The sequence below is a fragment of the Barbus barbus genome (genome assembly GCF_936440315.1).
Source record: "Barbus barbus genome assembly, chromosome: 13".
In the NCBI taxonomy this organism is placed as follows: Eukaryota; Metazoa; Chordata; class Actinopteri; order Cypriniformes; family Cyprinidae; genus Barbus; species Barbus barbus.
In genome coordinates, this window is record NC_136741.1 from 23,007,798 (window position 1) to 23,022,082 (window position 14,285).

The 14,285-nt window shown below is 36.8% G+C and overlaps 2 protein-coding genes across 5 annotated transcripts in view; both read right to left on the reverse strand.

Annotated features, from left to right (window-relative positions):
* The window catches only part of LOC306878832 (uncharacterized protein), a 70,219-nt gene extending 68,825 nt beyond the window's left edge, over positions 1 to 1,394 (reverse strand). For all 4 annotated transcript variants that reach the window (XM_079431389.1, XM_079431390.1, XM_079431391.1 and 1 more), the window contains exon 1: positions 1,138 to 1,394. The gene's annotated coding sequence lies outside the window, so the exon portion shown is untranslated. The remainder of the gene's footprint in view (positions 1 to 1,137) is intronic.
* Positions 1,395 to 4,850: 3,456 nt separating this feature from the next.
* Positions 4,851 to 13,104, reverse strand: LOC306878674 (tubulin monoglycylase TTLL3-like). Its single transcript, XM_079431154.1, has 13 exons — positions 12,963 to 13,104; positions 12,487 to 12,560; positions 11,725 to 11,828; positions 11,437 to 11,602; positions 11,045 to 11,100; positions 10,805 to 10,933; positions 10,592 to 10,706; positions 10,202 to 10,312; positions 9,936 to 10,128; positions 9,021 to 9,169; positions 8,698 to 8,941; positions 7,835 to 8,270; positions 4,851 to 7,150 (listed from the first exon to the last, which is right to left on the reverse strand). The coding sequence occupies exons 2-13, from the start codon at positions 12,503 to 12,505 to the stop codon at positions 6,545 to 6,547; spliced, it is 2,328 nt and encodes a 775-aa protein (XP_079287280.1). The 5' UTR covers positions 12,506 to 12,560; positions 12,963 to 13,104; the 3' UTR covers positions 4,851 to 6,544.
* Between the last annotated feature and the right edge of the window lie 1,181 nt (positions 13,105 to 14,285).

Below are 14,285 nucleotides of genomic sequence, written 5' to 3' on the forward strand. Positions count from 1 at the left end.
TGAAGTATCTGAAGCACATCTGTTCTGTCAAATAATAAGAATTGTGGTATTTTATAGTATAACAACCTTGTATCATATCAGTGATCAGTAATGTTAATCAGACCTGCATCACTTTGCCTGATAGTCTTTATGATTTTGCACCTTTAAGCTGTGCTCACTCTAAATTGTAAAACAAGGTAAGATGACATTCCATAGCTCTCAGAATTACTTCCATAAATCATTAGTGCTTCAAACTCAAGCGTCACCACTCTATCCTCCTGACACTTCTCTCTACAGAGGCCTAGAGCACTGACCCTAGAGAACTGTCACTGACCTTATAACTGATCTTAAAGAATTGAATTACTGACCCTGTAGCATTCTATCACTGACTTGAGTGTAGAATCACTAGTTCCCAAACGTTTAGACTCCAAGACTCCCCACACTGTCCTAAACAATAATCAATTGCCAATAAATCACAAATTGAATGCAATGAAATGCTTATAAACTAGAAAGTAAACCACAAAAATCTATATTCATTATAAAAATGCTAAATGTACTTCGCTTGTTTTAATGTTTGACTTTTAAACAAAATAATTTTAATTCATCTTGAGGCCCATTTTGAAATTGACTAAGGCCCCCTAGTGGGCCATTGCCCTAAAATGGTTTCAAATAATTAAAATCTAGCTTAATTTAAAAAGTCAGCTCTCAAGATGTAAACACTTTATATTTATTATTTCAAAGTTCCTCTCACAGCAAATGCAGTTTTTTTTTTTTTTAATTAAGAACATACAGTTGCTCAAACTTTCGGAATTAAAATTAACCTAGTTATTTATTTACATTTATTGAGTCTAATAAAAATAACAATTAGATTCTGCATCCTGACACATTAGAAAATATCTAAGCCTACACGTGAGTCATTTGAATATGGTGGGACAATGGGGGTCAAAAGGTTAAGAATTATTGGCCTAGAGCGTCTATCACTTACCCTATATTGCGCTGTATAACTGACAGCGCTTTAAAACTGATCCTAAATCAGTTCCAGTCAGTGACCCTACAGCGTTATATATTGCTGAACAGAATTCCATCACTGACCGCAGAGCGCTCTATCGCTTATTATGGTGCGCTCTATCAATTCAACACAAACGGACCTCTACTTACCGCTCAAAACTGGTCACAGAGGCGAAGCAGTCAACGACGTTGTCCTAGTCATGCATGATCTGACAAATTCCCTTGAATGAGCTTGTATTTGTCAGGAGAATGTCTCGAAAAGAGTTTAGTTTTAACTGCATCTGCCAACGGACTTTCCCTCCTAAAAACTGTGCAGCCTGCAAAAATCCCCTCATTGACTACAAGCAGAGAAATAAAGTCCTATCTCCTTGGTTGTGCTATCAGCTGCAGTGAAAGTACTGCAGCCCAGACTTGTTCAGACGCCTGCAGCTAACTAAGTCCATCCCTAGACTTTAACTCTCTTCTCAGGATCGTCTTTCAGAACTGCCCGCCTTCTCACATTACAGCCAATCAAAGCACGAGTTAGCGGCGCTCGTGCGCTCTGTGCTCGTGCCTGTACCTGCACAGGTAGGCCTAAATTGTACGTTCATACAATTTATGGAAGCATACCTAAATTGTAAGGAGATAGTCAAATCAGTGTTACATTTTGATAACGCAACATGTAATCTATCATGTTACCACATTGCTTAGCATATATAGGTTTACAACATACTCTCTCTCTTTCTCTTTTTCTCTCTCTCTAATCTCACATACATGTACACTTGTGGCACACCCAAGCATCTGTCCACACTCATCTGGAATCCAAGCCTAGAGGGCATCCATCCTTTTTAAGGCATAATCTTAAACCTCACTAGTTTCCCTCTCTTTAATCAAAATGAATATATATTTGGAGGTGTTTAAACTGTTCAGGGGTTATTAAGGGATTTATTGTGCTAAACAAAAGAAGAAAATTGTCATCAGATTTATCCTGAGGGCAGGCTTAGACTTGCGCTTGAAACAAATGTTTGGACAGGGTGACAATGAGGTGGTATTTGGAACAATTATGTGATTTAAATTAGCCAGCTGTATATTTTATACATTTTGAGGGCTTAAAAGGGAGTGGTAGCAATGTTGTTCAATTTTAAACGGACAATGATATGTAAAAATTGATGTATGGTAGCTTTAATAAATTATTTAAATCAAAGTAGTGGGTTACAGCAATGCATAACACTGAAGCATTTCATTCATTTAAATACTACTACTACTTATAATAAAGGAAAGTATTTTAAGATTATAATAATATGTTATTTTATAATGATATAATACTTTATTAATAATAACTATATATTATTATAAAAAATATTTTAAATATATGTAAATACACATACATATACTAATAACGCACACATTTGATGCACATGTTGGATTTGAAAGCACATAAGATGAATGCATTCATGCACATTAGAGTTGAACGTATTCTCATTTAACAAAAAAATGGAATAGCTGGAATGAAAACAGGATGCAGGATGCCACTCTGTGTGTTGATGAGTGTGAGAAAATAGGGTGAGAAATGAACTGACACTCACACAAGCATACACACACACACACATATTCCTTAAGGACAGGAATGGGGAACAGGCTCATTCAGCGTCAGCTGGGATGCTGAAAGATGAGAAAGTGAGTCACTTTAAGTAAATATGATCTGTACAGCAGTTTAGCAGGTGAAGGTGATCATGTCAGTGCAGGATGACTTCAAAACAGCACACTAACAGGTACACATGAGCCTTCATACACCAGGTAGTGCATTAAGGTCAATGCTTGCTCATGGCATGCTTTTTCATTTCCACAGAGGCTGAGAATTTGAGATTTATTGTAATTTAAAATATTGAGAAGATTCTGAGTAGAGATACAGTACATATTAAGCGTAGCGCTAGTTCTGGCAGGTCATGTGAGTGTTATAGGTAGCTGATCACAGCTACCTATAGGGATACGACACCTATCGTGGCATTCCTATATAAGCGCTATTCAGTATTATTCAGCAGCTTGCTTGCTCGGGAGCAAATTACCCTCCTCCATCCACAACTCCTCCTTTCGCCACAGTCAGGACTTGGCTTCTGGCATTCCAGCTGAATCAGATTCTCTAATCTTGAATAATGTGTTATAGTAAATGTAACTAAGTACATTAATGATATCTGCTTGGTTATGTTCTGTTAACCCTTGGGGGGTTATTATTATTGCTGCTCTCCCTGCTCATTCATGACAGGCTGCATGAATGAGCAGGGAGTTTTTGCCCAGAACAGAAACATACCGCCAAACCAAACTGTATGCTAAGTGTCTATCATTGACGATAGTGGTCCTGATAGAAATAGAATTTATCAACAGCGTTGTAATCAGATAAGATATGGCAGGAGAGCAGGACTGCACATGTTCACCAGGTTTAATATGTTTTTGAGATTGCATAGTTTTGAATTCTCCGGCTCAGTTGTCCACTAAAATTCAAGGAAGCTTTGGGTGTTTTTCTTGTCATCTGTTCATCATATGTACAGACTATATTTATGCCTCTGATGTAATGCAAAACTCCTTTCTCTCCTCATATACACATTCGTGTTCATCTTTTGTGATGTAGTTACAGAGCAGATGGTAATATGTCAGAGAGCTGATAAATCACTTAGCGTTCCTGTCACTCAGAAGAGATGACGCCCCAGAACTGCTGACTTTAAATTACTTAACACAGAGTCAGTCTGACAACATTAATTGTTTTTATGTTTTATTAGCATGCAATCTTAAATACAAAATGCAATCATTCTGAAATATTGGAAAAAGAATCAGCCTTGACCCAAATTTTCCTGAACTCTCCCTAAAATCTCTCTTTTTCATTCTTATATAAAAAAGAACATAATAAAAAAAAAAAAATGATATATATAAAATAAAATTAATAAAATATATAATTAAAATACATGCTAATCGGTAATGTTAAAAATGATCAGATGTCATTACTGATTATACATGATAAGCAAGCATGTTAACCACTAAACTGAACAATTCTGCCCTGCTAATATCCTGCTCATTTATACTTGTCAAGTTGTTGTTTTCCTCCTGGGCATACGGTATGTAAAGTGTGTAAGAGGCTTAAGATGTTATTTTAGAGTCTCATGCTTCTTTTTTTACACTTAAACTCATTGCTCCCAGCTATCTGTCTCTCTCCTAGTTTAATCATCCCATTTAGTTAACAGCTCAATGGGTCACCGACCTGGCATTCCAGCCTTTTTATACTTCCCATGCTGTACTTCCAAAGAACTTCTGTCAAACCATCATGAAAGACAGTCAAGAATCTTTGAGGAAAAGCCAAAGCAGGGAGATGACATTTGCTGATTGCTTGGATTATCAATCAATCACCATAACACTGATGGTGTAGCTCTACTTAGAAAAGCGAGACAACTCTCTAGGAGTGTCAAAAAATGTGCACAAACATGCCTACTTTTTTGGCTCTGTAATTACTTGTCAAGATTTGCATGTATGAAATGTAAGTACAAGGCTTACTGAAACATGAATATGTTTCTCTTCTCTATAAATATATATATATAGGCCTATGCATAATTGAAATTATTTATATGAATAATATAATTGAAATAATTCAGGCAAATGAAAAAATTAAGAAAGTGTTTGACTTGTTTAAACAATGTATGTGCCTGAATGTAGTACATATGTATGACGTAAGTATCACTAGGGGTTTTTATGGCCATGGTTGGTGGTGCATATTAGTTGTGCCTCTGTAGGTTACACAGAGTTCACAGACGCCCAACATGTGTCTGACAGAGAAAGTAAGAAGGAGGTGAGAGATGTGTTTAGTTGATTTGCTACCACATTCTGTCATTTTTTCTTTTGAGGTTTGATAACTCTCCTACGTAGACATCTGACATCTACATACAATTGAGCAAAATTCCATGCTTATTAAAGCATGTGTTATACCCATTTATGGCCATATTGATAATAAACCACCTCTGCAGTATATTACAGTATAGACACGCAAAAGCGATAAAAGGAAACAAGCGTTTTGCCATGCAAAAGCTTGGTGGCAGAGCCGGCGCCAGGGCATCTCCATCAGGGGGGCATTTGAATTGTGTGTGTGATTTTGCTTTCGAAAATCGATCACGTTCAGCAAGGAGGGGAGAGGATGGAAAGTGGGGGCACAGTAACTCGTTTGGGGGAGGCACGGCCCACGAATGCCCCCCCTTGGCACCGGTCCTGCTTGGTGGACAGTGGGAACTTCACATTTACTACAAGATAATTCCCTCAAAGTACTTTAAATGTTAACTACATGCTATTCCTAATCAGACAAACATCTTTTGAAGATCTTGAGATCTGCTAAATAGTAAAAGTGAGTATAAAGTGAGTGTTTGTTGATTTTAAAGTTTTCAGTCTCGATTTGCTTGTGGTGGATATGTGATATGAGTGAAGTGTCTCTAAATTACAGTCAAATGCGAACATTCTGAAAATGTCTTGATATCAATTTATGTTAATATGCAAAAAAATTAATAAATGCAATTTCTCTGAATTACAATCAAATGCGAACATTCTGAAAATGTCTTGCTATAAATGTGTGTTAATGGATAAAAATAATGAAATATGATAAATAAAAAATGATATAAATTATATGTCGAGTAAAACAACAATAGAGATTTAAGTGAGCATAAGTCACACAAATAGAGATTTCAAGGAGTTCAAGTGTTCCCTATTATTTTAGATGATCTGGATGATCAAGTTTATGCAAAAATGTCCCTAAAACCCTGTCCCTTTGACATTATGAAATACCAAACTGTATTAACACATATTATAACAAACCATCATAGTGGATTTTGCATTTAAAGATACTAGATTATTTATACCCATGATGATGAGCATGATGAAAAATGACGACGATGAATGCTACCTCCATCTAGTGGTGAGTTTGGTTAAAGGTTTGCCATCATAAGAGTGCAAAATTAGTTATATAAAAATCTAATTGTTACTTAGCTTGATTCAAATTGCATAAAAATTTTACAGTTTTGAGAATGTTACTAGTGTTTCCAATAAGTAACATTGTCAATGAACAGCTCATAAGGAAACATCCTGATTGTTTCTGAAGAATACAAAATTGAGCACTATTAAGCTTAATACTACAGTCAAGATTCCCATATCAATATAATACAAAACTAGGCATTATATGACTTATGTGCTTTTTGGTCTTTTTTGAGACTTAACAGGCCCTGGCCAAGGTATGCTTCTATTATATGGAAGTGACCAGTCAATATTTTGCATAAGATCTTTTTTTAAGAAAACTGATAAAAAAAAAAAGTTTGTGCTCAGGAAAAAGGTGCTGGAATCCTCTTCCTCAACTAATATGCTGTTCTCGTTCTTATTTCTGACAGTAGATTGCCAAGGTATATGGGTTTTAAACATAAAAATTGCAAAATGTAGGCCTACATCGAAACATAAACTCACAATACAACTGATTCAATCTAAAACTTATTCATTCCTTTTAGGTCATATTATCACACAAGAATCTGTTTGAATGAAATCATGTTCTTCAAAAGGTTCCTCAGGATGACTTTGGCCCTTCTCTCTCTGTAAAAGTGTCCATGGACAGTCTATGGTTCAGCAACAGATATTTATGCATGCGCAAGACAGGATAAGATATATTGACTGTATGTATTTCATGTTTGCAGCGACCGGAAGTGAGCGTTTGTCTGGGTCGTAGATTTATTACGTCCAGTGACGGGGTTGGACGGTAAAGCGATGGGAGGTTGCTGCGTGTCCTGTGTGTAGGAGGGTGATCGGGCTGGGTGTGAGTGTGTGAGAGCTTTTGAGGATGAAGCTCTGCTGGGTTGGGAAAGACACAACAGGTTGAGGGCAAGACGAGTCTGTGGGGATGTTTCCTCAGTTTAGGTTGAAAGATCATAGATTTCTCTAACATAACTTTACGGGAGAAGAGCGTCGGCCAGGCCTTCTTTACCTCTTCTGACTGGTTCTCCTTACCAGAAATGCGATGGCTGCTTATGAGTGAAGACTTGTGACTGCTGGATTTTGATAGAGGATCAGGGTGAGACTGTATAAGAGGCTTGTAAATAGGGGCTCGAGGATGCCTAATTGAAGTACCCTCTACGAGAAGATTCACTCCCACATACTGAGGAACTTCTACTGCTGCCTGAAGACAGAAGAAAAAAGCAAAAGAAAATTAAGAAATTATTATTCATACAGAAAATAAAGTTACTTTTTGGGACACTATTAGGACCCAAAAAGCTATTAGATTTTCTGTGACATTTTCAAGACAATTACATTTTACCCTCACTGATTAAAAAAAACTATTTTTAATGATTTAAAAGCAGATCTTTAATTGTCAAATGCCACCAAAAGTTTTCAAATAATAATAGTTTAATTCATAAAGTAAAACACTTTAATAAACACTGTTCTTTTGAACTTTTTAATCATCAAAGAATCCTGAAAAAATATATATTATGGTTTCCACAAAAATATTAAGCAGCACAACTATTTTCAACATAGATAATAAGAAATGTTAACAATAACAATATATCAAAAAATCATATTAGAAGAATTTCTTATATTAGAATGTTTGCTGAAAATTCAGCTTTGTCATCACAGGAATAAATTACATTTATTCATTTTATATATATTAAAATAGAAAACAGTTATTTGACATTTTAATAATACTTTGCAATATTACTGTACTGTATTTTTGATCAAAAAAATGAAACCTCGGTGACCAGACCATAAGATATATAAAAAAATCTGACCACAAACTTTTGATGAGTAGTATATATGTTTTGTTTTTTTAATTTGGTTTGGTGATATTGACATTCTGCATGTGTACCTGTTTGTATATGAGTTGGAAGCCACCAGTGTGAGAGTTACGGTCACAGCGTCGATCCAGCACCACCCGCAAAGTGTCTTCCTGTACAGCGGGGCAGAGTCGAGCTGTGACCCCTGTGGAGGGTGCCATGGTGGGGCTGGCATTGATCTCCAATAGCCAAGGTCGCAAATCCCGTCCCAGCATAAAGTCAGCTCCGTAAAGCTCAAAATTAGCTTTGCGAGGTTCCACACTGTCCTGTGCAGTCAAGAGAGTTTGGATAATGGCCTTCTGCATACCTGGAACAACCACCCCTTCCCACAGATCATCCTGGCCTGAAGCAGCCAACCAGGAGCGGAACTGTGAACATGACCACATGCATTCAGCGGGTAGAGAAGGATTGCGATCTGGGCTTGGTTGAAAATGCTTCTGGATGGAGTTGTTGCAAAGATGTACAGAACTGAGGGTGGAAAGCAGAGACAATTTAACAACAACAACAACAAAAAAGATTAATTGAACTCTAATAAATAATCTCTCTTAAAAGGAATAGTTCAACCTGAAAATTCAGTCATCATTTACTCACACTCAAGTTGTTTCAAATCTATATGACTTTGTTTCTTCTGCAGAACAAAAAAGCATATATTTTTAAGAATTTCAACAGTTTTTGTCCTTGCAATGAAAGTCAGTGGGGTCCAAAGCAACACTGGATTCTATTCTACTGACTTTCACTGTATGAAAAAAAAAAAAAAAAAAAAAAAAATATATATATATATATTTTTTTGTGCTTTACAGAAAAAGTCACACAAGTTTTTAACAACATGCAGGTGTGTAAATGTTTTAATTTTGGGGTGTTTTAATTTTTGGGTGAACTATCCCTGTTTTCTCACCTATCCAAAGTATGAGTGGAGTAAGGCTGGGTGGAAAAGCGGAGGTAGCACTCACGGTAGAACCACACAGTAAGAGGATTCCAGTCTGTGACCAGGAACCACTGTCTTACATCAAACTTAGTGTCATGCACAAGAAGAGGCCGCTCCAAGTACTTCTGCACCACCCACTTACTGTCCCTCATGATGCCATGGTCTGCATCTACTAAACTCAATATCTCATCCAACCTGTTCATGCACATTATACCTACAACAGTAAAGTCAACGTAAATTAAATAGTTTTGCTGTATTTTTACTCCACTTTCCTTCAGTCTTCACCTACTCACCTCTGCCTCGGGACATGGCCCCAGGTTTAATGATCCAGATGTTGCAGAGTCCATCAGTCTCCATCTGAGGGCAAACATGACTCATCTGCTCCAGCATGCATTTACAACGCTCCACATAAGCTTCACAGCCCTCTATCGTCAGTCCTTCACTGCAAAGGAAAAGAGCAAGAAAGCTTTAGCACTGTTCTAAAGATTAGAAAAAAAATAGATATGAGGAAACACTCAATTTCAATGCTTTTGCATTCTTTTCTAAAACTTTTGTGCTCCCTAAAGACACTCACAAAACATTTGTGTGTTCTCACAAAATGTTTTTGTTCCCCAAGCTTGCAAAACTTTTGTGATGGAAATTATCTATCTATCTATATATGTAAATATATATACATATAACACTTTTGGTAACGAATGCAAAGTTTTCAGCAGACCGCAATCATTTTGTGAACATTATTGTGAAAATGATTTTTTCCTATCACCATGTCCCCTTAGGTGCTCCTTACTCCACCATCAAACAAAGAAAAAAATTATTTGTTACAATTGTATTTATTTCCACGAATGAGTCCACTAAATACATTAGTAAATGTTTCTAACAATTTAGATTTTTTTCACTGGTTTCAGGTTTGATATGAGGTCCAAAAGTTCTGGTGTTTAAGAATAATTATATTTATCCTACTTATTCTTTCTAACTTTATCGTGATTGGGCAGTCCAAGTTTCTGAACACCATTGCTGACATATAACTGTGTGTACAAATTCTGTAATTTATCTGATGTTAGAAAGTTCCATACATTTGGAATAAGACATTTTTGCAGCTTAGTTTTATTTCATGATTTTCAGTATAGAATTTCAGCCCTGAACCTTTTAAAGGAACATGATATGACTCATGAAGTGCACTATAAATAGTAATAAAAAATCATACTCACTGAATAACTAAATAATAATTCCGAAGAAACACCTTCCACTGTTGCTCAGAAAGGGTAGGGATTGTTTCCAAAGTGATATCTATGTCACAGTGTTCTAAACTGTTCAGATATTCCTGACATACATGCAATGCATTGTCAATTATCGAGGTCTCAACCCTCTGATTGGCATAATGTTTACGCGGCTTGCTCAGACCTAAAAAGAAGGGAAGACGTGTTAATAAGTTTGAGTCCTAATGCGGGTATATCTGTGTTTGTGCGTATCATACCATGAGATTTAGCATCATACACCTCTCCGGTTCTCTCCCACTCTGAATCCCCTCCATACTTCTCCAAAACATATAGCAGTAGACTTGTGCATGCAGTCCTTCTGAAGTCCTCTGTGAAGAAAGAGAACAAAATACATTTCTTTTAGAGGATCAAGTCTGGTAACATTACAAATTCAATCCAGCAGGTTCAATCCAAGAATAGGGAAACCCATGAACAGTTACAGAGAACATGTCACAATTGTGCCTGTGAGCAACATATTTAACCCCAGACTGCTCCAGGGAGGCGGTTCAGTTCATGTGGTGTAAATCTCTTTGGGGCAAAATAATCACCTGTTAAATGAAAAGAAAATAAGTAGCCAATAAGGGACAATAAAGATTAAGCGTACTGACCAATAAATACATGTTTATCATCCTCCGCCCCCAGTCTGTAGCAGCGTGGGAAGAATGTATCGGGATCTGTGGCATCAAACCACTGTAGATTTCTCAAATTCATACACAAACCAACCTGAAAAAGATTAAATGAAAGGTAATGAGTAAGAGAAAGAGTTTTTATATAGAAGAATTTTGGTTTAAAAAGCTTCAGTTTTTAAATTTGTGATGAACCTTGGTGGTGAAAGATCCTGCCTTTGCATAATGATTGGTCATCTGGTCCTTACGTAAAGACCGACAGTCGATTGAATCCCTCCTGGTTGTCCAATAGAAATATGGTGTCTCATTGCGAACCAACCGTGTCTAGGAATTTAAAATAATGATCAGAGACTGGCCACTGTCGACAAATCACTTTCAAAAACCCAGCTGCTATGGCAACTATCAGTTAAATGGAATTCCAGTTTCTAAACGTACCATTAGATCGTACAGATCATCTGCCTCATCATCCCTCTCTCCCTCTTCTCCTAAGTCTGCATAAAGACAGAGAGAAGGTGGTGTGACAGTAGTCAAGGGACAGAAAGCGTGATCTATGTCGCTGACATCTGTTTGTTGGAATGAGCGGTGTCAGGTTAGCTACTCAAACTATCATACCGAGCTTTAGATTACAGTGGGTCATTAACTAAACAGTTACACAGGATGCTCCATGCATAGCATTTACAGTATACTTCACACACACACACACACACACACACATGTTGGTTTTTGTGGTTTATGGGGACTCTCCATAGGCGTAATGGTTTTTATACTGAACAAACTGTGTGTGCTATTGCATAGGATCTCATCTTAGTTCTGTCAGATACTCTCACCATCATCATCACTGCTGTCACCCTCATCTGTGGCTTCTGTTTCAAGATCATGTCGACGGGGCTGTGGGACAGAGGGCCGTGGTAGTCGCCGCTCCACCCATCCTCTTGCACGCAGACCTGCACGGATTACAGGATAGGGACCCAGCACCGAGAACACTTTCTTCTCCTGCATCAGAATTTCATTGAGATCTCAGTGTCATCATTATTATTATTATAAAATTAAAGATTGTTCAGAGTTCATCCATGCACTTTTTCTGCTATGATTCATTAGAATTTTAGAAGCCTAACCTTTATTGCCTTGTCCACTAGATTCTTAGCTGTCTTCAGTCTGTCCGCATTTATCATAGGCAGATTTACATAATTACAACGAGCTTTTCCTTCCAAGGGTTGCACTGTGACATACAGAAATGCTTTACAAACATTCTGTACAAAATAAATAACAGGGTTGATCTTGTTGTAAGTGTAGGATTTGGCAAAGGTTGTGTGGGCCAGAGTTTAACAAATATAGCTACTGAAAAACAACATTTAAATGGGTCCTCATTATCTGAAACACTTCATAGTCCAAATCATGTTTTGATTTCAGTCTAATAAATGTCAACAGGTTTTGTTTAGGAGTAGGTTATTATTATCAATATTTCAGTATAAACATCACAATGAGATTGCCTCACTGATATACACTACTGATCAAATATTTAAGTTGTTTTTGTCTTTGAAAAACATCTCTTTTACTCAGCAAGGCTATTTATTTATTATTTGATCAAAAATACAGCAAAACTGTAATATTGTGAAATATTATCAAAATTTTTAAAATCTATTTTCTATTTTTTTCAGGATTCTTAGATTCTTAGAATAATAACTTTTTGTAACATTATAAATGTCTTTACCTTTGCTTGCTGAATAAAATTATTATTATAATTTCTTTCCAAAAAAGAAAAAAAAAAGACCCCAAACTTTTATTTTCAGCTTCTAAAGTCTCTGTGAGTGTGTGTTAGGTAACATCATGAGAGAAAAAAAATGAAAATGTGGCAAACGTGTGAGTATTTACTGTACCTTGCATATGTTGGTGCATGTTTGAGTTAGTTTTCACATTACTCACAAAATGGATCAGTCTTTCCCTTTTTAACCTAAAGTTCAAAGTAAGATGAATTTAATGCACATTGTTCACTCTTTAACTCTCTAACACAGCAATACATATTGAACTGGAAAGGTGACAGCTCTCTGTCACAGTGATAACCATGAGAAGTGAAACTGTACAATGCATCAATAGTTGAACACTGTAATTTGTGACTGCCTAGAAACGACTTTACACAGACGCTCATGCTCGGATTCTACACTTCTGTGCACATTCCTCCCTAACTCGATAGAACGGTAGTGAATAAATAAAGAATCTCATCACGCTGTTTAATTTAAAACTAATTTTACTGATCCACTTGAAACTATAAAACTTAAAAAATAACAAAAACTCATGTAGCTCCGCAGGCCCATTCGCGACCATATTGATCTTGAGAATCGCTGAGTAAACTCACCTGGATTGCGACGTTCACCTCTGGATTTGACACCCGCCAGAAGCCGTCTGCTGAAATCGATAAGGTCACCTGTGCGCCCTGCCAGCCCGCTAGAGCTGCGGAGAAACGCATGCGCACTGCACACACTCCAGCTCCAGGCGCTGTTTACATCACCCTTAACAACTGCTTCCTGGAAACGGATGACGCCGGAATAATTCTTAACCAAAGCTGCTGTTTATGAAATATTCAATTCGCATCCCTTTACTACTATTGTTCCATCAAAGACTATATAAAGGGACTTTGGTTCCATAACAGATTGATTGTTAAAGCATCAGATCAGTTGTCATGTCTAATTGATCTTTTAGCTGGGCCAGAAAGAACACAATAACATGCGCATCACTATTTAGTCTATCAAATGCATAATTAATGTAAAACTAAACTGCTCCATGGACACTGTGCGGACTGCCTCTAAAATATTTAGGCTATGTTTTGCATTATGTTTATTTGTGATTACCTGTCTTTTGGAATAAAGTCAGTCTACGTAAGGCTGCTTGTACATAAGAAAAGCCACTAGATGGCAATGTATGCTATAGCTTAAAGAAATGTTATGATTATGAGTTGGATGATATAGTTTACAATTTAAAACACCATGGTTATGTGTATAGTTATGTGTCTTTACATATATATCTTATGGAAAGCAGAGAGAAAATAATTACGTAATTACACATTATTTAATTTATTTAATTATTGTCTTATAAGCCAAATAAGTGATTTTACGTATGCAGGCATATTTGTAGTGTGAAAAATAGCATAAATGAGTAGCCTTGATAATGACGTTTATTCACTTATCACAAAAATAAAACCCCTATTCACTAATCAATTACAGCATTGTGGCTTTAGAAAGTAGTTTACTTAGTCGCTAAATCATGCGTTTTCTTTACTAATTGTAGTACATTGCGTATTACGACCTTATATAGACTTCACTGACTTGAGACGCTCCTCACATTATTTTCGCTCTCATGAATTGTACAACTATTTCTGGCACTTTCCTGTATGGGTGCAAAACCGCATCAATCGAGTTACAGCTTCAGCAACAGTCCCATTTCCAGCTCTCTGATTGGCTGAACGACATATGATGCTGCCACAGTCAGTACCTTTTTCCAAGTCCTGGAGAGCGCGCGCATAACAACAGCATTAAAGTATAGACAGGGCGAATGCAGGTCTCAATGTTAGTTTGAGAAGGGATCAAGTGTGCTTCATGTCTAACCGTGTATGCATCAAGTGATCTGGAGTTTCTCAACAGGAACTGCGAATCTGATCCGCGTCGCTGTATTCTTTCTGTGG